General features: G+C 49.0%; 7 protein-coding genes across 7 annotated transcripts; 3 read left to right on the top strand and 4 right to left on the bottom strand.

The window, feature by feature from the left end:
- Positions 1-189: 189 nt before the first annotated feature.
- KY384_002079 (uncharacterized protein) lies at positions 190-5,852 on the top strand (the record flags this gene model as incomplete). Its single annotated transcript, XM_044810605.1, has 9 exons — positions 190-1,971; positions 2,245-2,498; positions 3,194-3,566; positions 3,613-4,463; positions 4,541-4,565; positions 4,807-4,961; positions 5,021-5,051; positions 5,157-5,494; positions 5,687-5,852. The coding sequence occupies 9 exons, from the start codon at positions 190-192 to the stop codon at positions 5,850-5,852; spliced, it is 3,975 nt and encodes a 1,324-aa protein (XP_044672579.1).
- A 743-nt stretch (positions 5,853-6,595) lies between these two features.
- KY384_002078 (uncharacterized protein) lies at positions 6,596-7,949 on the bottom strand (the record flags this gene model as incomplete). Its single annotated transcript, XM_044810604.1, has 2 exons — positions 6,596-7,458; positions 7,505-7,949. 2 exons carry the CDS (start codon positions 7,947-7,949, stop codon positions 6,596-6,598), a joined length of 1,308 nt encoding a protein of 435 aa, XP_044672578.1.
- An 841-nt stretch (positions 7,950-8,790) lies between these two features.
- KY384_002077 (uncharacterized protein) lies at positions 8,791-10,275 on the bottom strand (the record flags this gene model as incomplete). The annotated part of the gene is made up of 2 exons (XM_044810603.1): positions 8,791-9,900; positions 9,958-10,275. The coding sequence occupies 2 exons, from the start codon at positions 10,273-10,275 to the stop codon at positions 8,791-8,793; spliced, it is 1,428 nt and encodes a 475-aa protein (XP_044672577.1).
- Positions 10,276-10,802: 527 nt separating this feature from the next.
- KY384_002076 (uncharacterized protein) lies at positions 10,803-18,763 on the bottom strand (the record flags this gene model as incomplete). The annotated part of the gene is made up of 5 exons (XM_044810602.1): positions 10,803-11,490; positions 11,751-13,431; positions 14,653-15,210; positions 15,261-16,937; positions 16,996-18,763. The coding sequence occupies 5 exons, from the start codon at positions 18,761-18,763 to the stop codon at positions 10,803-10,805; spliced, it is 6,372 nt and encodes a 2,123-aa protein (XP_044672576.1).
- A 547-nt stretch (positions 18,764-19,310) lies between these two features.
- On the top strand, positions 19,311-21,361 carry KY384_002075 (uncharacterized protein; the record flags this gene model as incomplete). Its single annotated transcript, XM_044810601.1, has 4 exons — positions 19,311-19,476; positions 19,638-20,070; positions 20,121-20,229; positions 20,279-21,361. 4 exons carry the CDS (start codon positions 19,311-19,313, stop codon positions 21,359-21,361), a joined length of 1,791 nt encoding a protein of 596 aa, XP_044672575.1.
- Positions 21,362-21,683: 322 nt separating this feature from the next.
- KY384_002074 (uncharacterized protein) lies at positions 21,684-23,851 on the bottom strand (the record flags this gene model as incomplete). Its single annotated transcript, XM_044810600.1, has 4 exons — positions 21,684-22,002; positions 22,079-23,092; positions 23,158-23,443; positions 23,506-23,851. The coding sequence occupies 4 exons, from the start codon at positions 23,849-23,851 to the stop codon at positions 21,684-21,686; spliced, it is 1,965 nt and encodes a 654-aa protein (XP_044672574.1).
- Positions 23,852-24,393: 542 nt separating this feature from the next.
- KY384_002073 (uncharacterized protein) lies at positions 24,394-26,043 on the top strand (the record flags this gene model as incomplete). The annotated part of the gene is made up of 2 exons (XM_044810599.1): positions 24,394-24,479; positions 24,534-26,043. The coding sequence occupies 2 exons, from the start codon at positions 24,394-24,396 to the stop codon at positions 26,041-26,043; spliced, it is 1,596 nt and encodes a 531-aa protein (XP_044672573.1).
- Between the last annotated feature and the right edge of the window lie 765 nt (positions 26,044-26,808).

Below are 26,808 nucleotides of genomic sequence, written 5' to 3'. Positions count from 1 at the left end.
TCTGACGTCTTGTCGAGCCCGTAAACAAACACGCCCATTATTATCCTATGGTGGGTCCATTCACATTCTTCTTCAGCACATCCCCTTGATGCACTCCTTCCGCAGTATGCTTCATTTCTAGTCGGATATTGTTTTTTGTACCTTTTCTAATACACCTGATACCTTCCCTGCGCATCTTGCCAGGGAAAAATGATCCACCTTTCAAAACCCCCTGAAGATGAGACTATGTTCGCGAACAGCGCTATAGACTCTAGATCACGTCGAGCCTCTGCAACAAAGGGTCCAAGGCGGCGTTCATCAGCACTCAGATTTTTTGCGTCTAATTCACCACCGAAACCAGAAACACCAGCCCAATCCCACAAGCAATGGGAGAGTGACTACCTCAAAGGCCTTCGAGCAAATCATCCTACGAGGCCGAGCGGGTCAAGGCCTTTGCCAACAAGAAATGGAGCGACTTCAGAGCCATTTACTAGAGCAGCATCTGCGCTATCATTTAGACCCACACTATCAAAGCCAGAGCAAGGCGACTTGCACCCAGTCATACAAGAAAGAGCTACGAGTGCACTCTCTCATCGGCGTGCACAGTCCGATATGTCCAAAGTCGGCCATTTTAGTTCCCTGACTGGTAGAACTGTGGTGCAGACTCCACACGCACTCCGCTCTACGCGCGACTTTTCGGCTTCCACCGCTGAGATAAAGGGTTCACCAGAGCGATCACCAGTAGCCTATCGGGAAAGTGGTATGCGTTGGATGGAGAAGCAAGAGGCAAGATCGCTTCGTGAAGCTCTAGAGGATATGGATGTTAGGATTGACGCCAGAATCCATGCGGGGGCGCAGGACGAAGCATCTGAGCTAGTCTTGGACCATACGAGTGACAATCTACCTAATCAATTTGGAAGGGCTCGTAGAGACTATACGAAGCACCTGAAGGAAGGGGCCCATGCCCGTAGCCAAAGTAAAGGCTGGTACGATAAATTCAAAAGTCCGATTGAAAATGAGGAATCTAGAGGCAATCCTGCAAAGGAGGAGTGGTCGTCAAGAAGCCGGGATCCTCACCCTGATGAACGGGAATTGAAAGCTGATCATCAAAGAAAAACATCTAATGAGAAGCAAGAGCCACAACAAAGGACGCATGTAAAATGGGATTCGCCCGAGAAGAAGACGTACACTAGCTTGGCCTTCCAGGTACCGGCATTGAAGACTTCAAGACGTCGCTCGAGTGGTACGAAACGGAGGCAGCCAAGTGGTGGGCCGTTCCAGAATCCAAATGATAAGATCTATGAAGATAGTCACACTTCTAACGGGCATGTACCCAAGAGGACAACATCAAGCAGAATCCCTGTTCCATTGTATAGTAAGACTACCAACTCCCTCGATGACTCTAGACCGCCAATGATGCATCCAAATTCCTCGGCGAAGATCCCAAATGACACGTCCAGTCCTGCATTTCGTGCCGAGATCCATAGAAATCCGCCCTCGCAGTCGCACAACCCAACCTATACGACTAACCAAAGCCAGAAGCGAGACGAGGCAATCGGAGAGCAACATTCAGATCGATCTGTCCAATCAGAGGATGGCAAGGAGGTTCGAAGCGAGGACATTCGGGCTGCCACAAGTATGCGATTTATGGACCGTAGTCCGAAACTGCCCAAACCAGCGTTCGTGAGTGAGCAGCCTGGTCGACATATCGTTAGCTTTGACAAAGACTGGAAACCCAAGCATCCAGAAAACAGGAAAGATTCGATTAACAACCGAGATGCTGAAAACATAGCGAGAGAGCGTCCTAGACTCCCTCCACTAATCTCAGCAGCCTCAGCACCAGTAGTGCCCACCATATGCGTTCCGGACGTACGTTCTCCATCTGCGGACGATGCCTTAAAGACTCGTAAAACGCCGTCTATCTCAGTGACCGCAAACCAGGTTCCCGTAATCTCTCTGCCAGAAGAGCAGTCTGAGGAGCGTCCGCTACCGGTAAGAAAGGCCCCTACAGATCGTCCACTCCCACATCATTCTTCAACGACACCCACCATAACATCTACGCCTCATTGGTCGCTGGCAAGCCAACGCTCAAGCGCCCAGTGCGCTGCTTGCGCGCTCCCTATCGCTGGCCGTATCGTAAGCGCAGCGTCTCAACGCTTTCATCCTCACTGCTTCACTTGCCATCACTGCTCTGAGCCGCTTGAATGTGTAGCTTTTTATCCAGAGCCGAATTCAAAGCGTACCGAAAGACTCGCCCGAATCCAGGCCCGTCTAGATGGCAACGACCTGTCGGAGGAGAAAGCTGGCGAGACGGCTATAGATGACGGGGATGATTCTCTACGTTTCTACTGTCACCTAGATTTTCATGAGCTGTTCTCTCCACGATGCCGTAATTGCAAGACGCCAATCGAATCAGAAGTTGTCGTTGCTTGTGGTGGAACGTGGCACGTTGGACACTTCTTCTGTGCAGAGTGTGGGGATCCATTTGACTCGAAGACGCCATTCGTAGAGAAAAATGGGTATGCTTGGTGTGTACATTGTCATACTGGAAGATTCAGTGGGAAGTGTAAGGGCTGTAGAAAGCCGGTCGTCGAAAAAGGGGTCCATGCACTCGAAGCCGAATGGCATGAGGGTTGCTTTGTTTGCGTTGTGGGTATCTCCTCTCATCACTCCCTTGCATGGTGCTAAGTCGTCTGAATAGGAGTGCGGCGGCGGGTTTGACGATGGCAGATTTTTCATGCGCGAAGACCAACAGAAACCTGTTTGTGTGAAATGCGAAGAGCGGAGACTTAAGTAGAGCTCGTGTGAGCTCTAAGAATCCGACCGTCATAAGAAGTGAATGACTTGATGGAGAAGGTGCCAGGGAGGACACTCCGTCCGCCAAACGACCTTATTGTTCGATGATTAGTCCATCGAGATCTTCTCTGCAATAAACCCACTGTGCGCAGACGGACACCTTATGCTTCTTGACTACTGATAGACGCAATTGTTGTGAGAAGCTTAAGCCTCAAAATGGTGAGTACGCGACCCATTGGATATGACAGAGTACCTTATCACAATAACCCCGTTGAAGAGATGAGGCTTATATGTTTTCACGCCTGCGGAGAATCTGAGCATCATTGACAGAGAATCTATGCAATCAGCCCAGGCCAAACTTTTTGTCGTATTGCCAACACTACACTTTGACTGTTGACACATTACATCACACATCAAGCTCCATTTTCATCTTCGGCTCCAGATCATTCTCGTCCACATCATCCTTCTACCTCGCCTCTCAAATTCTTCTTCACAAGTATTTCATCGTCTGCTTCTCTTTTACTTCGAAGTTGACCAGCATGGCACATCAGACAGAATCGTCTAACACCGCTGGGACTTCCGCCACCCAAACTGGTGAGATTATGACCAGTAGCCCCTTACCTAGTACCATATACGCAACCCCGAACGGTACCACCTTTAAAGACCTCCTGGAATCAGGTAAATACACAGATATGACCATCTCTTGCGGTGAAGACATATACAAACTCCACAAACTTGTCATCTGCCCGCAGTCAAGCTTCTTTGAGAAAGCGTGTATGGGGCCATTCAAGGTAAGGCCTCTAGCTTTTCTTATGATATGGCTAAGCATGTGATTAGGAAGCAACTTCGAGAGTGATCGACCTGAGTCACGATGAAGCAAACGCGGTCAAACGTATGGTTAGCTTCCTATACACAACCGAATACGATGACTCTCCACCTTCGCTTAATAGCAAGTCAAGCATGGGTGTTGGAGGAGGTGTTCACCCTGTCCTTCAAATAGTGAAATCGAACAAAGACAAACCTATCAAAGCTCTATACAAACACTTCAGGGTGCCTAGAGGGCCCCGCAGGATAGCCAAGCTCATTGCGCGATACGACGCGAAAGAGATCCGAAAGACTGAGGCACCAAAGACGCAAGTAAGGCTGATCAATAACATTGCCGTGTATGCAGTGGCATCGAAATATGACATCAAACCCCTCAAGGACCTAGCCAGAATCAAGTTTGCTGCTCTTCTTGGTCCCTATGGATTGCCGCTTGATTTCCCTACTGTCGTGGAAAAAGTGCTCAGCAGCACCCCTGAATCGGACGAAGGGTTGCGGGAGGTTGTCTCCGACAAGTGCTGCAAACTTGGTAAGTGGGTTTGTGGTGATAAGTCCATGCGAAATGCACTTGTTGGTCAGCCGGAGTTTGCTAGCGATCTTCTACAAAGCATTCTATTTAGCCAAGATGCAAAGACTGCCATGGTGAAAAGCGGTTTGCAAGAGGTGTCCTCGGGTCTCCTTAAAATCCTTGACACAAATACAGGGGTGCAAGCAAACGGAATGATCAATGCAGCAAAGTTCGAAAAATTCAAGGAAACACTAGACGATTGGTTGGTCACTTTCAGCATGGCTGGTGCACTGGGGCGAATTCTTGGTCAGAAAGGCATGTCAGAAAAACAGCTTAAAAGGCATGGACTATTGCGCCTGTAAGCTCAGAGTGCGGTATGGCCATAGATGTAATGTGGTATGGAGGGAGGAGGAGCGCAGATACCGACACGTCTAGGCTTGGCTGCCAAGGTGCTGCATCTGTATCGACGACGGCAGTGGAATTTATTATCTAGAGCCGCAAGAAGCAATGCTTGGCATTCAATTTAGCCTCACATACTGTTAGCCATTCGTTAATTCTCTCGATGAACATCGTTAAACAATGCCGCTTTCCCTCGCGTCTCCTTCATAACCACCAAATAGACAACCTGCCAAGTAACGGAGTCCACAAAGATGGTACATGCTGACCCATGAACCACAAATTTCATTCTCATATTCTCATAGGCGCAAGTCATCACGAACCCCGGTCACGATGACATGATACATGATGCTGTCCTCGATTACTACGGCCGTCGTCTCGCAACCTGCAGCTCCGATCGCACAGTGAAAGTCTTTGAAGTAGAGGGGGAATCACACAAGCTCACAGAGACATTACAAGGGTACCTAAGTTGATCAGTCTTTCGCCCAGGGCGCATGCTGAATTCTCCGCTCTACACAGGCACGAAGGCGCAGTCTGGTGCGTTTCATGGGTCCGCCTCTCCCTATCCCCATCGTTCCCTCCATGACCTCACTCTCTCTCGTATCGATCAACTCCCCAAATCACCACGCCAGTTGTTCCTAACAACCCGCAACAGGCCCACCCCAAATACGGCACAATCCTAGCCTCCTCCTCCTACGATGGCAAAGTCCTCATCTGGCGCGAATCGCCCCCGCAAGGCTGGCAGCGCGTCGCCGACTTCTCGCTGCACACCGCCTCCGTGAACATCGTCTCCTGGTCGCCGCATGAGAGCGGGTGTCTCCTCGCCTGCGCCTCCTCGGACGGCAAGGTCTCCGTACTTGAGTTTCAGGAGGGGAACTGGAGCCATATGCTACTGGAAGCGCATGGCGCGGGAGTGAATGCGGTGAGCTGGGCGCCGGCGATGGTGCCAGGGCAATTGGTGAGCGCGAAGCCGGATTTGGCGGTGGTGCGGAGGTTTGTCACGGGGGAAGTGACTGTCTGATTAAGATCTGGGATTGGAGGTTCGATCACCTGGTTTCCTATTCCGCTGTTTGGGAGAGGGAAGACGAAACGGGCTGGACTGGAGAAGTAATGCTAATTTGGGTATGATTGACAGCCCACAAGAAAAAACGTACACCCCTACCCTCACTCTCTCCGGCCATACAGACTGGGTCCGCGACGTCGCCTGGTCGCCGTCAACCATTATGGCAAAGTCATACATTGCGTCATGCTCACAGGACAAGACGGTAAGGATATGGACGAACACGCCGGATCAGCCAGGAACATGGAAGGCTACGGTCCTGAACTTCGATGCGGTGCTCTGGAGGGTTAGTTGGAGCTTGAGTGGAAACGTTCTAGCTGTAAGTGGCGGGGATAATAAAGTTAGTCTATGGAAGGAGGATCTGAATGGGGAGTGGAACTGCGAGAAGTGGATTGAGGAATGATGATTTGCCGTAGAATTCAAGGCGTGTAGAACCTGCTAAAGCGTGCTATCTACTTGTTGAGCGAGGGTTTAGACAGATCGAAAAGAGACTGAGACACTTGCTTTCTAAAGGAAGTCGTCCCTGCAAGCTTGGACTCAGGACTGTTATCTTTCTGTTTACCAAGGATCTATGAAAGGGTGAAATTGCTTTGTTTTCTTCTCTAAAAAAAACCCTAGCTCATATCATTTGTCATACAGTAAGTCTGCTTTAAATGACTGCATACTCTAATCCGCCAGCTTTACTTCAAAGACGAAGATCCGCCATCGCTACTTCAAAAGAAGCTGAATAGTCATGCTCTATAGCGTTCGATTTCTGAGAGTTTACTGCCATCCAAAAATTTGCACTTCATTGTCTCTGGCACACTTCGAGCAAAAGAAGCAGACACAGAAGCAGAGGATCCAGATCAAGGGAACTAATGAAGTAGGTAGGCCAAATTTCGCTCTGGCTCGTTCCTTCCATCATTACCGTGCAGAAAATCCTTGATTGTGGTTACATCTGCAAGGATGCGACTAAGTAGAGATTGTGAACGAGAGGCTAGTGCAGAACCATCATCGTTTCACTGCGAAATTCAGTCCTAAAATCGTTCATCAACTCAATTGTCGCTCTTATTGTCGACGCTCCAGAAGATGAATGGTCCCATGGAGGAAAACTCTTCTTCGTCAAGCGGATGCCACCACCTGCCAACCATAATCTTGCCGCCTGGTAGTATGATGCCTTCATAGCACCAGCAATCATCATCTATAATGCCAATATCATCCAAGCTGTTATCGCTAGTCATTGCAAAAGGATTAGGGTTCGGGACCACGCCTTGATAAAGATTGTTGGTGGAAGAGGAGATGCTCGTTTTAGATGAAGACGCTGCTAAGAAGCCTGGTGAGGAACTTGAGAATGGTCCAGATGAGGTTGCAGATCTCAGCGAATCAATATCTGAGCCGTACTTCATCATACAGACGCGTTGCCAGCCGGGTATACCTGATTGAGGGGGTAGCTTGTGAGTGATACCCGTGCAATGAAAGCATGAGAGGTCCTGGCCGGAGCCCCCAAACTGCAGATAATCTTTTCCCGGTATCGGAACTGCCTTTCGTTCCGACTTAGTCGATTTCATCGGTGGTAACACCGGTGACTTATTGTACATTGAAGTAAGGAATGCAGATTCGTGCAAAGGCGGAGGCGTTGTATAACGGCACTGCCGGGGGGTCCGCTTACTCCGTCGTGTTGCGGGTGGATCTTGCTGCTCCGTTGCAAGAATATCAAGGAGTTGTTCTGAAGGCAAAGCTGAAAGATGATTCTCAAAGGCGGCAGGCCAGAGTACTTTGTGGTCGGGCAAAGAATCAATCAATAGTGTTTGAAATCCACCCTCACAGTCAAGAGCATCCGGGATTGGCATATCGAGAAGATTGCTGCACCGATCACGATCGCGAACAAATTTGAGCTCATCGTAATCAGGAATGTAGGCTGCAAAAATTAGTACAATCTACATCGCGTTCAATCTCAAACCTACCATAGCTTCCTTTCCAGGCGGATGCAAGCTTGTCACCGTGACAATGCTCCAATGGTCCATCCCAGCTAGTCGGTCGGGCATGGCTTTCAAGATCAGACAAAAGCGGGTAAAGCGTATTTTCAGGTTCAGTTTTCATATGATACTTGAAAAAGTTGACGATGTGTAGCAAATAGCCAACATTAACGGTCATCTTCTTGTCCAAGAACAGCGGAATCCTGCTCGGCGGGGTGTAGACGACCTGCTGAGAAAGACAAAAATCCTTTATCTGTGAACGAATTGACAAGTCTAACTGCAAGTGGCAAAGGAGCAGCTGTATAGTCTGAAGGAGTCGTGCACGGTGGTCGGAGCGATGTACGTTGAAACGAACAGTATCCAGAATATTCGAGGCTTTCACGAAGAGACGAAGTTGAACAAGATTATTAGACCGAAGCTTTACCCCAGCCATTGTAGGAGTTTTACCAAATGACTCTACCCGCTGTGAGTCGAAGCTGTAAACTTGGTTTTCAATGAAAACGAACCGATAATGAGTTCTCTCAGAACTTCCAGACACCTCAACTCATGCTCCGAGTACCCCTGTTGAAACCCTTCGCGGGTCATCTTTGACACAACCATCCTCCTCTTCATGTATTGGAGCATTATCTCGCATCCGGTCCGCCCTGGGGGCAAATCGTATCTTTTGGAGAAAAATGCTCTCCATACCGCTGCCCGATTAGAATGAACGGCATTGTGGGTTTCGGGACAGACGAGTGTGTACGAGCAAAGGTCTCTGTCATGTTCAAGATAGCTTGCAATATCTTCATGGATCTTAGAAGTGTCAGCATGTAGCGGACAGTAAGTCATAAGCTGCTAGCTTGCCTCAATTGGTAGCGATCGAAACGCCATGCCTCGTCAGACTCCCAGATGGTGAAGCAGCGATCATGAATTCAAACTCTTTGAATGTTGATGAATGTGCGAACAATACGAGGCGCCTTCTCTGATACTGTCACAAAAGCTGTGAAGTCCAAGTCTGTTGAACAATTGGAAGAGGTGAGGGTTTCCTGTAACGGACGTCTGAGATTCACTTCAAAGTGAATCAAGAAGGCGCGAGTGGCACTTGATAGTGCGCTAGTTGCTACGACAGGGAGCCTGAATTTCTTTGCTCAAACCGTTATGTAAGGAATCAACATAATTGAAGAGAAAGCCGTAAGATCGACTTGCAAATATTGGCTTCAAGTCAGGACATGGAAACCTCAGTTTCAGTGGATCATGAAATTCGTACATCAATACAATATCTCTCTCATTCATCTTCAGGCAAGGAAGAAAATTGCGAATGTAGCAAACGTGATCGCGTATTTACTCGTGACCAAGTTTCTCCCTCCATCAGATGTTTTCCCAGTTGGTGCTCCACTGCTGCCTTGTCGTGTGCTAGCTGCACCTTGTTCTCTGGCAATTACATATATCTCACCACTGGCGTCCGAACTCATGAATAATCTACCATCCTGGGAAATGGCGATTCCCACCGGCCGAAAGCAATGATCTGGGCATGCGCTGTTCTGTTCGTTTGTGAGAATATCCGTGTATGAAGTATTATTGTCAGGCCGGGCTACGGGTTCTCCATTTGCAAATGGTATGACCGAGAGCTTATAACCCGACGGCTCCGTTCGGTCCCAACTACCATGGAAAGTGACCCATGCCTCTGACGCCGAGTTGTTGAATTTGATGTCCAGTGGCGCCATATGCGCTTGAAAGGAAAGTCTTGGCGGTGTCTGTTCGGCGCAGTAACTATCGTTGATAGTATTGTTTTGCTGTCCGATCGCGAAGTTGCTACCAACAGACAAGTTTCCATTATTTGGGATGTCATCCACTCCCCATGCTGCAAAGCAATACGGATAGCCGTAATTAGTTCCCTGAGGAGTATATTCGGTCCCGTTGAGATAGCCGTGGAAGTTCATCTCTTCGCCAGGATTATCTTCATGGATATCCTTGCCATCCCGCGTGATTTCATCCACTGAGTTTTCGACCGAATAGATGCCGCCCGTATCTGGATGTTCCACTACGCCAACCGAATTGCGCAATCCCCAGCCAAGTCGAAGCCCATCTCTTGCATAATCATATGGCATCGATGTCATATTCCTAAGATTGAAGGCTCGAATTTGGCTGATGCCTGAGTCAAGGGATTCTGCATCAATATCAATATTTGAGGCGCTTCCGCGGCTGACAAGCAGCATTCCGGAAACCCTTTCTGGTATAAGGAGCGTTCGAGTGGTGTGATCGCTCCCCGTCATACCATTGATCAAAGTCTTGTTATCCGGGCTAACACTGGCTTGTTCAGGGTCATAGTCCCAGGAATAAACAGCTTCCTGGTCAGAGCCGTAGAGTGTCATGCCATCTTGCGAAAGGGCAAGGCCGTGGTTGAGCTGCAACAAGTCAATACGAGATCAAAACCCCACGTTAAGCCTTGGGTGCCAACTTACCCCGTGGCTTTCAATGATAGTCTTCTTGCTCTTCACGCGAACACATGTACCGCCATCGTCTTGCAGCTGAAGGCTAGAGACGCCTCGATTCTGTTCGAGAACCAGGAGATTTCCAGCCTTGTCAAATTGCAGTGAGCGCGGTTTACTCAGTCCTGTAGCAACGAGGTCAACTTTGTAGCCTTGTACAATTGATGGCTTGATAGAATTCGTGGGAGTCAAAGTAGAGCTGCAGCTTGAAGGTGCCTGAGCATACGAAGAAACAGTGATGCAAATGAGTAGGACAGAAAGCGTTGCGAAATAAAGTGCACCCATCGACATGTCGTGTAGTATTGATCAAAAAATGACAGACCGTCAAGAAAAAGAGAAATCAAGGGCTTGAAAACCGTCAGTGAGATGAAAATGGTGGGAGCGCATAGCCGCATTGAACTGCCGTCCTATCCATCGAGAGTGGCAAATGCATGATGGATTGAAATGCGCGGACGTTTCTGGGCATTGAAACCGCCAATGTTGCTAGTATATCGTGTCTAGCTCCTCGTGCCTAGATGCCGCCATGATCTAGTCGAGCTCTCATACACACTACTAAATGTGAAGCCGGGAGGAGCAGACGGTCATGCCAATGCCGATTCTCACGATAATCCAAACCCTAGAGCTAAACCAAAGAAAGAGTAAACTGCTGATACAGCTGAGAATTGCAAAGCTTTGGATTCAATATCAAACATGATCTATGGGTATCAATCGTACTATCATAACTGCCTAAACCTCTCTCTCTCTCTCTCTCTCTCTCTCTCTCTCTCTCTCTCTCTCTCTCTCTCTCTCTCTCTCTCTCCTCTGCACACATCATATACTCATAGAGCCTGACCAACTCCTGTATCGTAGCCGTTGTCATAACTTCCCGGGATGTGCTGATCCTCATGATGATGGGGTGCATTCCCTCCATCGACCTGCAGGTCCTCAAATCGTAGCCGCCTAGGTTTTCCATTGATACTTGTAGCAGGACTTCGACTATGTCTCCTCCCAGTAGCATCTATGCTGGCTCTTGGCGAATGGCGACGTTGATGAGCAGAATCATGAGACTCCCACGGTGGCGCTGGTGGCCGAATGCCGGCGGAATGTGGAGGTGTTTCTCCAGAACTGTATCGTAATTGGTGTTGTTCCCATGGTGGTACAGAGTAGCGATTAGGAGTCGCTGGCTTGTAGGGATCCACGCCTGGCGCATACGTCTCGCCACTGTTGCTTGATGTCGTATTATTGCTAATGCTAGATTCGTAGCTCTCGCTGGGAGGGAGGCCACTATTCCGCATACCGCCACGGTTTGGCGATCTGGAGGGGACTTCTGGAGGGGTTTCAAAGCCTCTGCTGCGACGGCCAACCTCGTAATTTGGCTCCTCATTTGTATACCCAACCAGAGGCTCCTCGTGTCTGTGTAACGAGTGTCGCTGCTGCTGGGTCGGTGATTCAGTTTCAATGTTCGCGTGTTTGTCGTCATATGGTTGACCCATTGCGCCTAGTCCAAAGGGCGTAGGAGGCCTGTCGCTGTTTGTGTGCGTTGGCAATATTCCAGAACGAGGGCGTGAGTGCGACCGTGAACGAGATCTTGACTTTGAGCTGGCAGTCGAACGTCGGTTTTCACCTTTACTGCGAACAGCGTGATCTACTGATCCAACGGCGGCTGCAGTAGAGATGTTGGACGGCGCCTGACTGGCACTTATGGGTCTGTCGTGATTATACTGCGTCGAAGGGTTATGCGGAGCATGTGTAGTAACTGCTGTGTCCGATGGGAGACCGTAATTTACCTGCTGCGACTGAGCTGTGTTTGATATTGGCGACTGTTCTGCAACAGAATCTCTCGGCACGCTATGGCGGGCTGTTCTAGAAGCAAGGCTCGGGGGAGCCCATGATACAAGTTTTGCGCGTGGGTTGCATTTGACATTGGATGGTGTTCTCCAGATCCACGATAACCCCTAGGATCAGAACCGCCAGTCCCTTCGTCAGCAAGCGCTCCTGTAGTGCCAGTATGGTAGCCAGAAGGCGTAGCATGGATGGAGCTATCATATTTCGAGGTCCGATGAGGCTCATCAATTGGGTCGTGATGGTGCATGCTGTGGCTAGCAGATGCTGCAGCTACTGCTGGTCCGGCTACCCCAGATCCGTGTCCTTGATGCGTCGGTGGTGGGTTTGCAGACACATTTGACGCAGGCTGATGCGCACCAGAAATTGGGCCGTGGTGACTACTACGTTCGGGTGCTACTCCGCCTGCCATGGTTCCAACTATGCCTGGAGCCTGCCCGTAATGCGTGGGTTGGCTGGGGGAAGTATTCGATAGGTGAGGATGATGGTCAGAATGATGACCATGATGATGCAGACCGTGACCGGAGACAGCTCCAGCCGCCGTTGCTCCCATCAGACCACCTTGATGCCCACGTGGTGTAGATTGAGTAGAATTCGCATTTGGATACAGGGGAGGTTCGCCATATTCGTCATGATTGTGGCGACCAGAGCCTCCAGCTGACGGGGGCGTTCCTCCCACATCGTTCCGATAACGTGGAATAGGTGGAGTTGACGATGTTGTGAACGGACCGCCTTCGCGGAATGAGTTTGAAGTTGGCCTACCATAGCTAGCTGGGCCAATATCCGTCGGATGTATTGTACCAGAGCCGCGACTATGACTTCTATCTCTTTGGTGTGGTGTACTCGGAACGGGATGGGTTTCTCCTGATTTTTGGTGATGATGCATGGCGTAGCCTGCTGCTGCTCCAGCGGCACTTGCACCAACCAGCTCAGCACCGTGCCCGTGCCCGTGCCCATGCCCAGTGCCTTGAGTAGTTACGGGATTTGAGATAGAGTTACCGTGGACAGGCTTTCTCTGAGCATGAGAGCTCAAGCCATGCGTTCCAGCCACGTCAGGCGTGTGGTGATCGGTGCTATAAACAGGCAATGCGCTGGGTGCTGCTGCATGAGGATGGCCGGCATGTTGTTGATGATGATGTGAGCTATAACCAGGAGGTGCAGTCTGACCAGGTCCATGGTCATACCCAGCATCATGGGGGTGGGACGCATGGGCAAGTGGATGCTTCTCGCCAGATTTCCGGTGGTGATGGAGCCCATAGCCAGCGGCTGCCCCCGCCACAGTAGCCCCTGCTAGACCAGCAGCATTTCCATGATGCGAGCTATGGGGAGACTCGCTCGTGCGAGCAGCATTATCGGAGAACGGGTTCTCTGTGGAAGAGCGCATTGCCGGATGTTGCGACAGACTGGGTGCCTGGCTAGGTCTGCCGTGTGGGATTCCCCCAGCAGCTATAAGAGGTGTCGTGTGCTGCTGCTTGACCTCTTCATGCTGTACTGGAGTGATGGCCCTGTTACGACGGCGTTTGCGTCGCATCAGACAGCAGCATATGCCGAGCAAGAGTCCAAGCAAGAAGACCACGGCAAGGACAACGCCAACGATGATACCAGTTTTGGCTCCATTGCTGAGGCCTTTATGTGGAGCAGAAGCTGCAGACGATGGAGGCGGCTGCCGGCGTTGGAGAGGCTGAAGTTGAGGACGGCGAGGATGTCGAAGATGGAGCGGTGCTTTGGGCAGATAGGGCCGATTGAATGGCCCCGAGCCCCGATTGCGCTCCGTTGATGAAGCTATCTAGCCCATCTGAAGGCGCTGCGGTTGCTTGTGCGAGAGTCTGTGATGTGTTCAATGCAGCCAATGCGATCAATACAATTAATCGTTGGAGCATTGCGACTACGTCACTACGCCCTCGCGGTACGACTCTGGATGATGCAGCTCCGAGCACAGAGCTTTCTAGAACGTAATGGTGAAGTGCTCAAAGACCAAAGGAGCAACGTCAATGCTGAACTGCACAGGTACAGGAAGTGGACATGAAGAATTGAAGAGAGGACAGAGGTAAGAAGAGGGAGGGGTCAAGCCACATTTTATGTGATCATCGAGCTGCAAAACAAGGTCAAAGACGTGAAGCGATAGCTAGACACGACGATCAAGCCACACGGGACTATCTTTCATCAACTTTCATTGGAGAGGAGGCAGATGGGAAAAGACGCTTGTGATAATTGGGGGGCGATCTGCAGGCTCGGATGTCCGGGCGGGAGAAGGAAATCTTTGAATAGCGCCCATCATGCTGCTTCGCTGCTGGCCAACCTCGGGCTCGTGTTGCTGCGGAGGATGAGATGGCCACCATCTGAAAGGCTCTTGTAGGCGTTCGATGCTGTGCTTGCCATATTATGGGTGAAAGTGTGATGAGATGAGGTCGAAAGAAGGTCGAAGGAAAGCGATTTCCCTGAAAATGCTCAGCCACAGCAGCGCGTTGATCAATGCGATATCGAGCATAGCGCGACCGTAACGTTGAAAAGCGAAAGGATTATTATTGATAGACATAATTGGGCAATTCTAAACGAGAGGGATCCTTCAAGCTGATATGTAAAACCATGATTAACGCCTTGCCCATCCGCTCCATGTCGCTCGCAACGCTCATATCGTGCCAGTCGCGACTCATCAAATGCCTGCCGTGACGCCAAGAACAATCTCAAACCATATGATCGTGCATGCGTCTTTGGGTATCACAAATTAACTACCTCCATCAGTCTTCTTCCCTCCCCGTACGCGTCGACATCTTAATTACGTCTTCGACGCTGACGCGAACCATTTTCCTGCTGCTTCCAAAATCCCTCTTCCTGCCTAAAAGTTACTCGAATTTTGCCTCGATGAGAGTGTGCTCGCGTTGCTGCTGCTCCGATCTGTTGGCGAGCTTTCCTCCATCGGTACAACCTGCTCCTTGATCGTCTGGATCCATGGACATTGAAGTAGCTCTGCTGCAGTCGCTCTTTTGTTTGGGTCCCGCACAAAGCTTCGGTTTAGCAAATCAATTCCACTCTGTGAAAGCTGTTCCCTCGAAGGGAGCTGTGGTGCGTTGCCTTGCGCAATGTTGTACATGATTGCCCACTCGTTGTCGAGGCTCGCCCATGGCCTTCTGCCGGTCGCCATTTCCAGAACCACACAGCCAAGCGACCACATATCCGTGGAGCCTAATCGGCCTCCGCTTGTGCCTTCGCTGATACCTTTGATGACCTCAGGAGACATATACATTGGCGTACCCGTCATAGATTTTTGCTTAGCTGGCGCTTTGGCGGCAGGTCCCCCAACGATGGGTGCCACCTCCGGTTGCAGAGTCTTGTTAGTACGAGCAATGACCTTGGCGGCACCGAAATCGACAAATTTGATGACCCCGTTGTGGTCGAGAAGAATGTCTGTATAGAGAGTCAGCTTTCGCCGTCACAAATATCAGAAGCGGACTTACTCTCAGGTTTGATGTCCCGATGTGTGATACCATTCTGGTGCAGGTAGGCGAGACCCTCTAGCATCTGCAACGCATATACCTGAATGACCGTTTCATCTTCGATTCTTCCATGCTCAAGTAGACCCGCAAGGGACCCACCAGAACAATATTCCATGAAGATATAAACTTTATCCCGATGCACCTCTATGCCATAGTATGCAACAATGTTGGGATGGTCCAGGACCTCGAGCACACGCTGTTCGTCACGAATCTGACCGGCAACAGTTGGTATCAATTGCGGATCTTGTAGCCTGATCTCCTTAACGGCCATCAGTGATCCCGAGTCGATATTGAAAGCAGCATATACGGATCCAAACGTGCCTCCACCGACGAACTGACCAAGTTGCCATCGCATTGTCACGTTCGTGGCGGAAGATGATAAATATGTCAACGATCGATCAGCGTCGTTAGTGTCTTCCATAACTCTACCGAGGGCTTGTCGTTCTGTTATCTTTTGCTTTCTCGTCTCCTCGATTTCATTGAGGTGCGTCATCCATTGTTCTCTTATGAGACTCGTAGCCTCAGCATCATCCTTCATCTTGCTAATATCCATCTTTTTGAGCTGGCTCGCCAAAGCCTCGACCCTTTGCTTTTCAACCTGAGCAGCCAACGTCGATTTTGCGCCCATTATGTCGAAGTGCGAAATCAATAGCGACATGCACCCAGCAACTTTTGTGCGTAATAGGGTAAATTCCTCATCTGTGATGTTAAGGATATTGGGCCCTTGCGTCATTATCATGCCAAATTCCAGAGCGGTGACAGCCCATCTGAAAGTTTTTCGGTCTGATGCTATGCAATCATCGCATATGAAAGTCACCCAGTCAAGAGCCAGCTTCGTCAGCTTCATGTTGTTCATCATGCGGCGGTTCGCGTCCATATAAGTGACTGAGCGTTTCCCAAATTCGGTAGCAAACGCGAAGCAAGTCTGGATAAGCTCCTGGTTTTCGAGGCCTTTTGTTTGCTTTTGTATGATCTCTACGCTCTCCATGATTGTGTTCGAGAGTTTGTAGGCGGTCTTCTTAATCTTACCAAGCTCTAAATTTACTCTCGAAAGATTTGCTCGCATCTCCGTGAGGATTGGAAGATCAACACCCGTAGACTGTAAGAAAAGAGACCTAGCGTTTTGCAGTCTTTGAAGTGAGCCATCAGCTACTAGGCGAAGGCGGCCAGGACGAATATCAGTAGAAGGAGCTCGGGTTGGTACTTCCATTTTCTTTCCATCCCAGTGAAGAGGCTGCTCAGGTCGAAGTACTAATACGTATGGGTTGTGAGGATCTTCGACGACGTAATCACTGGAATGATAAGACGTCCCTAGTATTGCTTGTATAACCCTGAAATTGCCGTATAGTGACGAGCACGCAATCAAGTAAACTCCATCCTCCTGCAGGTTTGGACACTCAATCAGAAAATGATGGGAGTCGATGAGTGCGTCATACAGTGCTTGCACTCGGTGGTGCTCGAGACTAATGTTAAACTCTGTAGCGTTCTCGAAGCGCTGGCTTAGCAGTCTTGAGAACCGGAAAAGTTTACGTTGTCTAACCCGCACTGAGTCCAACATCTGTTTATGACGTTTGTTCATGTCAGAAGCGTTTTGCTCAGGTTTTCGAATCAGTTCTTTCTCGAAAGTGCGTTGTAAGTCTTTGCAATGCTTTAGCAGTGAGTCCACTGAACTGTTCAGCAACTTCGACATCGCCACCATCAAGATAGTGCCCAATGTCGTTAGAGAATTCCCACTCTTGCTCAAGAATTTCGGCTTCCTTAAAAGTATTTCTATTGCCCACAAGTTTACCATTGAGCATTTTGAAGTAAAACTTGAGCGCATCCAGAACGACTAAGTCAAAGTTCTCGTCGATGCATGGAGGCAACTCCCAGCCCGGCTCTGGCTGAGCGATGACCGTGTAGTCTTGCTTGATTCTGACCGCCAGCTTCAACAAAATGCGGAATTGGGAGATCATTTGTGCCTGCATCATAGGTTCTAGGGAGCCTGGGTCTTTCATCTTGACAACGTACTGTAGTCGCATACGAATGATCTCTTGTATGAGCCGAGAGGGATAATTGATCAACGTCAATAGCTCTTCCATGTAGGGCGGCAGATGCCGTTTGGCGAATTGCTCAGCGTTCCCAATCAAGGTAGTCTTAGCCTTGGTAATCGTTTCAGCAACAGGTTTCAGCATGCTATGATTTCCCTTTTCGTCACCTTGCAGCGAGGTCAACGAATCGTCTTTGTTTAGGCGATCCAGAAAGCTTGAATCATCTCGAAGAGCGGCACCATTTTTGGGGGTATTGACTTTCGTGAAATCGAGCTCTTCATTGCCGACCCAACTTCTCAAGATTGAGAGCTGTGTATTGATCAGCTGTGTGATGTTGTACCAGGAGACGACAGCCTCTGAGCTTTCATTAAATGCAGGTGACGCTGCACGCTCCACCGCTTGACCGAGAGCCTGTCTTGTCGGAAATAGGCTCTCACATTTTTCAATCTTTTGCACGATGCCCAAGACTTGTTCTGCTGCAGGCTTACCGACCTCCATCTCTCCTTTGACCGAGAACCCGATAATCGCCTCAATCTCGGGTATTATGTTTGCACGACCTTCTTCCACGGATCGTCGCTGTGCAGGCAAAGTCCTCCCACATGTCTTAGCTCTAATACCCAGCCATAATTCATTGATCAAAGCCTTCTCGCTCTTCTGCTCTACTGAGCCTATCAACCGCTGCTTCTCTTGCTGAACGACGTCACCCCTGAGCACGGATGCTAGCATACTATGCCACTCAAGCCGCTCCCGATTTTCCGGTACTTGTATCTCCTCTACCGATGGCTGATCTTTATCTATCTGGTAGAACAGCTGTGTGTCTTGGTCGTAGTTATCTGCGTCGATCTGAACGTCTGAAGTGGGCGACGCGGCTTCAAGGTCAGAGTCATTGCTAGGATCGACGCTTGGAGTATAGGGTTCTCGACTGAAATAGTCTTGATAAGGATCTTGTCTGAGGTATCGGATATATGGCTTCTCCTGGGCCTGGTATTGAGCATTAGGATCCCGCTTTACTCGATGATCTCTAGAATTGGAATATGATCGATGTCGAACGCCAGTATTCGCCACCATGTATGGTGATTTCTGCATGGGCTTTCGATTTGGCTGGTAGGTGCTGGAAATTTGTCTTGCTGGACCTCCAGGTCGAGAGGGTTTCGGGCTGGAGAGGTCACCGTACGAGGCGCCGAGAGAGTCTTGTGCTTCTCCACCACCCCGTTGCCGTGATTGCAGGTAGCTCGGCCATATAGGCGACGATAAGTCTGTCAACGGCGTTACACCATCCTGAATGCTACTCCCAGGAGTGTATTCTACATTGCCCTCGCTGTCGTAATCCTGATCATTGTCAATTTGGTCTCTCAGGCTCATGACATAGTCATCCGATACTGTTGACTCCTCCGAGCCATTACGAAGATTCTCTGGACGAATGGGATCTTCCATAGCTGCAGGCAACGGCCAAGCGTAAAGCAATGAATTGCATTACTTAAATGTTTCTTATGGGCGTGGCGTAAAAGCAGGATATTCAGCCACAGCAAGCTGCGCTCTGCCAAGGAAATAAAAAAAAAGGAGATTACGCGGGAAGCGGGGCGGCCGGAACAGACCCGGATTTACCTGCGGTACGGTCGAAGGTAAATCAACACCAATTATGGTTCCAGAGACATCCATCTCAATAATGTGGAGAGCCGGAAACCGGATGGTGTGAACTTCACTGCGGAAAAGCGAAAGCAGGTGCAGTGAGGCTATGTCGGCTGGCTGAACATTACTTACCTACCTTAGCCTTCTACATATCACGATGTCCCAATGCTTGGCATCAGAGTGCTTTAAGGGCAACTGAGCTCTGCGTTCTTGAGCAAACAAGTCGCACAGGCGAATGTATACATGCGTAGACCTCTGAGTTCGTGTCTTTCATGTCTAAAACTAATGGACACATCGTTAAGTAAATCACAACTTGACACAATTCTGTTTGTTCATAGTTTCTTCATCGAGAATGGAGCATTACGTGGGTCAAAGATGTTCCTATCAGGGCGAGCGTTGCACAGTTCGTTTTGTGGGCGGCATCGCAAATAAAAGTGGCCAATGGCTCGGGGTTGAGTGGGATGATCCCACAAAAGGGAGACATGATGGCACTTATGAAGGAACAACTTATTTTGCTTGTAAGTTTTACGATGGTCTTTTCTCTGCTGCTTCCCATAATTCGCTTCATCATGAAGAAAGGAGACCCAAAAATCCTCTGAAGACTCTCCGTCTCTGGTCGAATACAAAGGTTTCTTGGACAGTACCGAATATAGAGCAAGACTCATTTCATCTTCACCAGGCAAGCATCCCTCGCGTACTGCTGGTTCTTTCATACGACCGAGCAGACCGCAAGACCCAGCGAACGGTCTCGTGGAGGCAATGGAAATCAAATATGTCTCCTCGTCGAAGGGCTTGACCAGAGACGTTGAGATCATCGAAATCAGCGGAAAGACAGTCGAGGAAGTCGGCTTTGAGAAGATAGAACGACAATTAGCAGGCTTGACAGAGCTGAAAATCGTTGTGCTCGACAGTCTGCGCATCAGAGGTATCACGGGTGTTCCTATGTCTTTCGCGAAGCATGAAGCTATAACGTCTGATGTTCAGCAGCCTCTATCATGGCTTCGGCAGACTAAAATTGAAGAGTTAGATCTCAGCCGGAATCTCTTCGAGCATTGGGATGAAATTTACCTTGTAAGCCAGTCTATTCCAAGGCTTCAGATTTTGAAATTAGCGTACGCAGAACACCCCCAAAACCAGAAGGTTTTCAAAGCTGAGCATTTAGGGGCAATCGTTTCTGTGGTTTGAGGACATCGGAGCTTGAGCCTACATACAAACATGATGACCAGCTCAAAGGACTGCACCTGGATGATACACTTCTTGATTTCAATACAGTACGGGCTCGATTTTTCCACTACAAAGGAATAACTGACAACGACCCAGATTTCAATCATAGCCAGCCTATACCCAAACCTCGCAACGTTGACAGCCTCCTACAATCTCATCTCTAGTCTTACCTCCGCACCGTCCACACCACGTCTTCGCCACCTCGACCTTTCCTTCAACCGCATCAGTAATCTTTTGTGCCTCGCCCCTCTCGCTTCCCTCCCCGAGCTCAAGTCCCTTTCCCTACGCTCGAATCCTCTCACCACCCTCAACACCACACAACCCCTGATCTTCCCAACAATCACCCACCTTGACATTTCCAGCACGTTTCTGCCCTCACTCCCTTCCCTCAACTCTATTCCCAGCATCTTCCCAAAGCTAAGCTCCCTTCTTACGCAACACACGCCCCTTTCCGCTCTGTCTTCCGCCTCACTCCTGACAATCGCCCGGCTAGGTACAATCAGAGAATTCAACTACTCCTCAGTATCAATGGCGGAGAGGCAGAATGCGGAATTGTATTACATGAGCACGATCGTGCAGCAACTTTCTGATGCGGAAAGTCTAGAACAGGAAAGGGATTTCCTGACTGAGCATTCGAGATGGCACGAGCTTTGTGAATTGCATGGGAAGCCGACTGTGCAGAGAAAGTATGGGCAGGCGAAAGGCAAGGAAGAGGTTTACCCACCTGGGACTCTGGGTTCGAGGGTTGCGAAATTTGTGTTCATCATGGCTAGTCATGTAGATGAGGGTAAGGTGAGTGGTGAGAAACAGGGAGAGGAAGGGGTGAAGAGGAGGATTGCAAGGACGAGGATTGTGCCAATTGCCATTTCTACATATCAACTGTTGGGGCTCGTGGCCGAGATGTTTGGGATGCCTTTTATGGATGTCAGATTGGTGCTTGAGACAGAGGAATTTGATTTCCTTGGTGATGAAGCAGATGGAGATGGTTCCGAAGACATTGGAGATTTTGTCGACGAGACTGCCGCCAAAAGTAAAGGAAGGAAGCCTCAGAATGAGTGGGTCCGAAGAGAAGAAGAAATGGTCGGAAGCACAAAGCCAGTGGGTGACTGGCTCCCCGTGGGCTTTGTGGGTAGTCCGAACAAGGAAGTCAATATCAGGGTAGAGGAGGTTAAAAGATAATGTCTAAATCTCTAGCTATCGCATATTGGTTGTGTCTCAGCATTTCCGCCCAACACCTTCCTCGCTGATATTTTTACTTCCTATGCATAAAATACACGTGGCATGAATCCGTTGCCCGCTTCTAGAGCGGTGATGCTCGTCGCCTGTCGTTGAACTGTAAGGATGCTTGTTTTGGCGAACTCACAACTAATGCGTAATGGTCTTGGAGCGCCAGTCCCCGTCTTTGCAGCCACACAAGATCCACACCTCCTTTCAACATCAATGCAAATCATCTGGTTTCCTTCAGTCGTGCATCATGCTTCTATGTTAGATCAAGGCTATGCTATGTTGCACGCATGGCATCAAACCTCTTATAGGTGTAACCTATAAAAGGCAGATTCATCTCAGCGCTTACATCACTGTGCTCGTTCCTCATCGCCTCGACCTGGGCACGAGTATGGGCCGTTGTATCGGACTGGTCGATCTCATTAGTGGGGAAGTAGGCAGTATCGACGTTTGATCGAAGTTCTGGAAGGAACGGTGCCCGGATTTGGCGCAGCTTGTCCCATGTTACCCCATTGAAGAAAGGATGCTGTTTGAGCTCTTGCGAGCCTTGCTGGCCCATAGAAGTTCCCAGACGGTCGTGGACATCGCAAAGCAAGCTATAAAAACTCATGGTCAGTAGATCGAGCATTGAAGATCTACCAGCTAAAGGCTGAGAATTGTAAGGAAACGTACCGTCTTATGCAGTCTTCAGCATCCGGCCACTGTTGCCTTCCCACAGCGTCCTGGAGGAGGGGGTTGTCAGGTGGGAAGTAAAGATGGTTGCGCCAGTCAACAATCTTTTTGTACGTATCGTGGGCGTCCTCCGCGCAGAAGGGTGGCCAGCCAATAAGACACTCAAACATAATCGCACCGACAGACCACCAGTCACATCCAAAGGAATATCCGTGGCCAGTAAAGATCTCAGGGGCAATGTAGTCAGGCGTTCCGACTGTTGAATAAGCAAGCGTTCGACGCGATTTACGCCATGTATTGATTGCATTGCGATTGCTCATGGTCAGATTAATTTGATCCAGGGTGACAGATTGTCGATTCTGCTGTTTTTTCCTATTTGCGGAGTCTCGCGCATTCAACAAATCCTGATAGTACGTATTTTCATGCACTCTGCGGAAGCCGGTAGACAAGCCGAAATCAGTAAGTTTGACATGGCCTTGTTTATCTAGGAGAATGTTGTCCGGTTTAATATCACGATGTATGTAGCCATGCCTATGAACTTCTTCAATTGCCATGATAATCTCAGCCATGTAGAACCTTGTGACAGCCAAAGAGAAGATTTCGTATCGTATCAGCATGGTCATCAGATCTCCACCGGGAAGAAATTCCATCAGCATGTAGAGGTAGGCATTATCTTGGAAAGTGTTGTGCAGCTTAACGACCCATGGACTATCTGATTCGGCAAGGATGTCACGTTCAGCTCTAACGTGCGCCAGCTGATCCTTTTTGAACATCTCAGTCTTGATGAGCGATTTCAAAGCGTAAATTTTGCCATCCGTCTTCCTCGACACCAAGCGTACCTCACCAAAAGCCCCTTTACCAATGATCTTGATCGTCGAAAAGTTCTCTGGGCGCTCCTTATGGCGTAAGTAGCGTAGGTAGCCAGCTTCAGAGCGTCGAATTCCCTCCACCTTCTTAGTTTTCTGGATATCGGATAGAGATGGGTTTCGTAGATCCACATCCACTTCACGTGCACTATAGGCCGATCATCTTAGCACATCATAGTCGTGGTATCCCGTGTGAGTTGAGATACAACGTACCGTTTATTCCTCTCCCGTGCTCGAGATATATTCTCCTTGAAGAAAGTCTCAACAAAAGAGTGGAGACCCTGTCCACGAGATACTACATTCGACGAGTATTTTTCGGGATTTTTCTCCGGCGGATCCTCGGAGGCAGGCGACAGCGACCGAGCATTTGTCTCTTGACTTTGAAACGAAGAACTTAGACCTTGCTGAGATCGATTCGATGGGGGAGGGGGCTGTTGCATCGTCCTTGCGATTGGTCCTGCCTGATGACCGAAAGGGCTGCCCTGTCTCGGAGGAGCCCCTAGGTTCTGATTTGCTAATTGATGCGCCAGGGGGAAGTTGGATCGTTCACATTATAGCCACCTTGTCGTTGTTGGTATGCTGGCTGAGGAGTAGCAAGGTTCTGTGGCGCCTGATACTGATTTTGATGTTGACCTTGGCTCTGGTAGGCGGACATTGGTTGCTGAGGTTGTGAGACTGCGGCGAAGTAGCCTCCACTTTGAGTGTTGTATGCACCCTGGGATTGATTGTTGCTGTAAGCGTTTGCGTTTGGGGTAGTTCCACCGGAATTGCTGTTGAAGACAGGTTGGGGGAAGGTGGATGGTGTGGTGGGGAAGACACGGTCGTTAGTTGGTTGAAAGCTGCGGTCATTGCTGTACCCTTGAAAGTTGATCTTCAGACGGTTCTTGGGATCCATGCTTGAATCCATGGTAGAAGTTGTAGGGTTCAGAGTAAAGGGGGTCAAAGTGGCACCTGGTTTGCAACACTCTTCGGCTGAGGCGTTGCGGGGTAGAGTGAATGGCGTTCCTATGGAAGTCTACTCACCACAGGGACTTTTGCTAGGTTGTAGAGTGAATGTTCCACCAAGCGGAGAACTTGAGGGAATGGACGAGGAGGGAGGAGGGCAGGTAAACCGCCCTTTAATCTTTGGATGGCTCTTCAGCGTTCAGGCGTTGGGTCTTCATGCGATCATGGATACTTCTAGACCTCCAAGGTCATAAGACAGATGGTATTTGACAGTCGGACCCAGCTTCCTGGGAGAGGAATGTGGGAGGGCAGGACTGGTGAGGATTTCATTGTCTCCTTTAAAGGCGTGGGAGTCCAGCCCCTGCGGAGTCGTCCCGCAGCGTCTAGCCTGGCGCGGCGGGAGCGGCATCTAGAAATATTTGAATATTTGGATATTATAATTCACTGCAGCTTGAACTGCCACGACTGCGCTCTGAGATGCTGCGTCAGTAAATTAACTTGCTCATGGCAGACCTGCCGCCATCCGAGCATGGCTCAGGCACTGCTCGAAAGGCACAACGCAACCCTGTCTTCCAGATGATGGGCAAGTTGTTCGCAAAAGTAGATTTTACTCAAAGCTAACAAGATGAAAAAGGGTTGCCCAGGCTCAGCAGAATAAAGCTTCCGTCGCGCAATTGGATGATCTTCTTGAGCGTGGTAGGATCATGGACGACTGCTCTTGCATATGATCGATATTACAAACGACGCGCACAACGCAAATGGGCCGAATACGTTGCTCCTCTTGCTAAACAGGTCGACCCGTCAAATACAATGCCCCGGAAAATCACTGTCATCCTGGCTGCACCTCCCGGGGACAACTTACGAGAACCTCGTGAGCATTTTCATGAATACATCAAGCCTATATTGGTAGCGGGTGCTATTGATTGGGATGTCATTGAAGGGCGAAAAGAGGGTGAAGTGAGAGCGGGCCTAGCAGAGAAGATCAGGAAAATGAGGGAGCGGAACGGAGAACAGCGCTTCAAAGCTGGCGATGAAGGCCCAGACTTGTTGGAAGCCCTCATGGCAGTGCGTCAAGCTATGGGCGTTCGAGAATGGGAAGGAGTCCAAGGAGATCTTGTGCTGGGCAGACATACCTGGAAAGAGTACGTCAGGGGTCTTCACGAGGGTTGGCTGGGACCGGTCGATCAGATCGATCATTCTTTAGGACAACCGCCAAAGAAAGAAGCGTCAATAGAAACTCCGGATCAAGTAACCAAGAACCCAGATTCCCAGGACGCTCAAGTCGAGCAACATTCCACGTCTTCAGAAGCGATCCTGGACGTACCGACTGAAGAGAATCCTGAGACACCTCCCAAACCTGCTCCTAAACCCTCCCATATACCACCCTTCATCGAGCCGTCATCATATTTCTCTGCGAACCTAGCCCCTACAGCTCCTGCCGAATTCTCTCCTTCAACCGTCCTCCCCTTACCTCACGTACTCGGCTTCCTCAACACTCCGAAACGAATGTACCGCTTCCTTAACCGACGACACCTTGCTGAGTCTACAGGCTCTTCTGTTGCCGCTCTCGTACTTGCTGCTCACACTAGGCCATATCAGCTTGAATACACGGAACAACAGCTTGTTGCGAATGAGTCAGAAACCTCCACCGCACCTAGGACTACAACCATCACAGATTTTCCAGGCAAAATGCTCTACATAGAGCAATATGCACAGCATCCGGCTGTGCAAGAAGACCGAAAGCGTGAAGCTGCTAAGCCAGCAGAGGTTCATGACGATCGGCTAGAAGGACTCGGCAAGAACCAAAGACCCTCTCACAACACTGATTCCGTCATCCCAAATCTCGTCTGGGAACAAGATTCCGTCCTCAAAGACGAAGAACCCGAGTGGCATAAAAGCGCATACCGGCCCAAAGTAGAAGGCGAGGAGCGGGAGCAGTTATGGAGAGAAGACATGGTGATCGACCCTCGGATTGACAGGCGGATGAGTACATTTGTGCTACCTGAAGGCGCAAGAGAGAAAGCGGAGGAGCTTGAGGGGCGCAGAAGGCAGAGCGATGATGGTTATCTCGAGAAAGCAAGGAAGTGGGCGGGGTATGAGCCTGGGGGGAAGAGGGGGTGGGAAATGGGATTTGAGGGAGACTCGGACAAGTAGCCCCTAAGGAGGCGGAGAGAATTAAAGTTTCAATATAATACTTTTCTAATAGCGCTTTTCTACCCTACTTGGTGCTATTGCTACGCTTTATGCGTTTTTTTTTTTAGCTTTCTAGTCTTTTAGTTTAGCTTCCTTTTCTTTGTTATATTTACTGTATTAAGAGGGCTATCTTTTTTAGCGCATAAGGCTAAAAGCACTTCTATGTCTTTTCTTACCCTATAGGTCTTGTTAGTAAAACTTATAGCTTATTATAATATAGAGTAAACTTACTTGCATCTATTATTAGTATCTTTTAAATCTAAATACCTTAAAACAATTATTTTTCCAAGTTTTTTAGCAGTTGAGTTTGCTATTCGTAGTCACTATAAGCCTTCCTATAACTTTTTTTAATAAGCTTAGCATCTTTTAATAAGGATTCTAGATTCTTTAGTAGCTGCTATTCTTTTAATAAACTATAATTATAATATTATAGAAAATTATATAAGCGCTTTAGCTATCTAAATATATCTTATATATTATCCTAATATACTAGATTTTTAAACTATACTACTTTAGTAGTCTAAAAAGATATAATAAGACTTAAGCTATTTATAATAAATAGCTCTGCTAGATCTTTTTTCTTAATACTATAATAACTTTTTATAAGTTAAGTATTGCTAGACTTGCTTAGTCTAAGGGTATAATAAAAGATTAGGTTAGAAAAGCTTTTTAAAAGCTAGTATATATATCCTAGCCAACTAGGATAATATACTAGTATTTAGTCTT

This window comes from Bacidia gigantensis (genome assembly GCF_019456465.1).
Source record: "Bacidia gigantensis strain McMullin 20006 chromosome Unknown contig_134, whole genome shotgun sequence".
Classification (NCBI taxonomy): Eukaryota; Fungi; Ascomycota; class Lecanoromycetes; order Lecanorales; family Ramalinaceae; genus Bacidia; species Bacidia gigantensis.
This window is presented reverse-complemented; position numbering and strand designations above follow the sequence as displayed.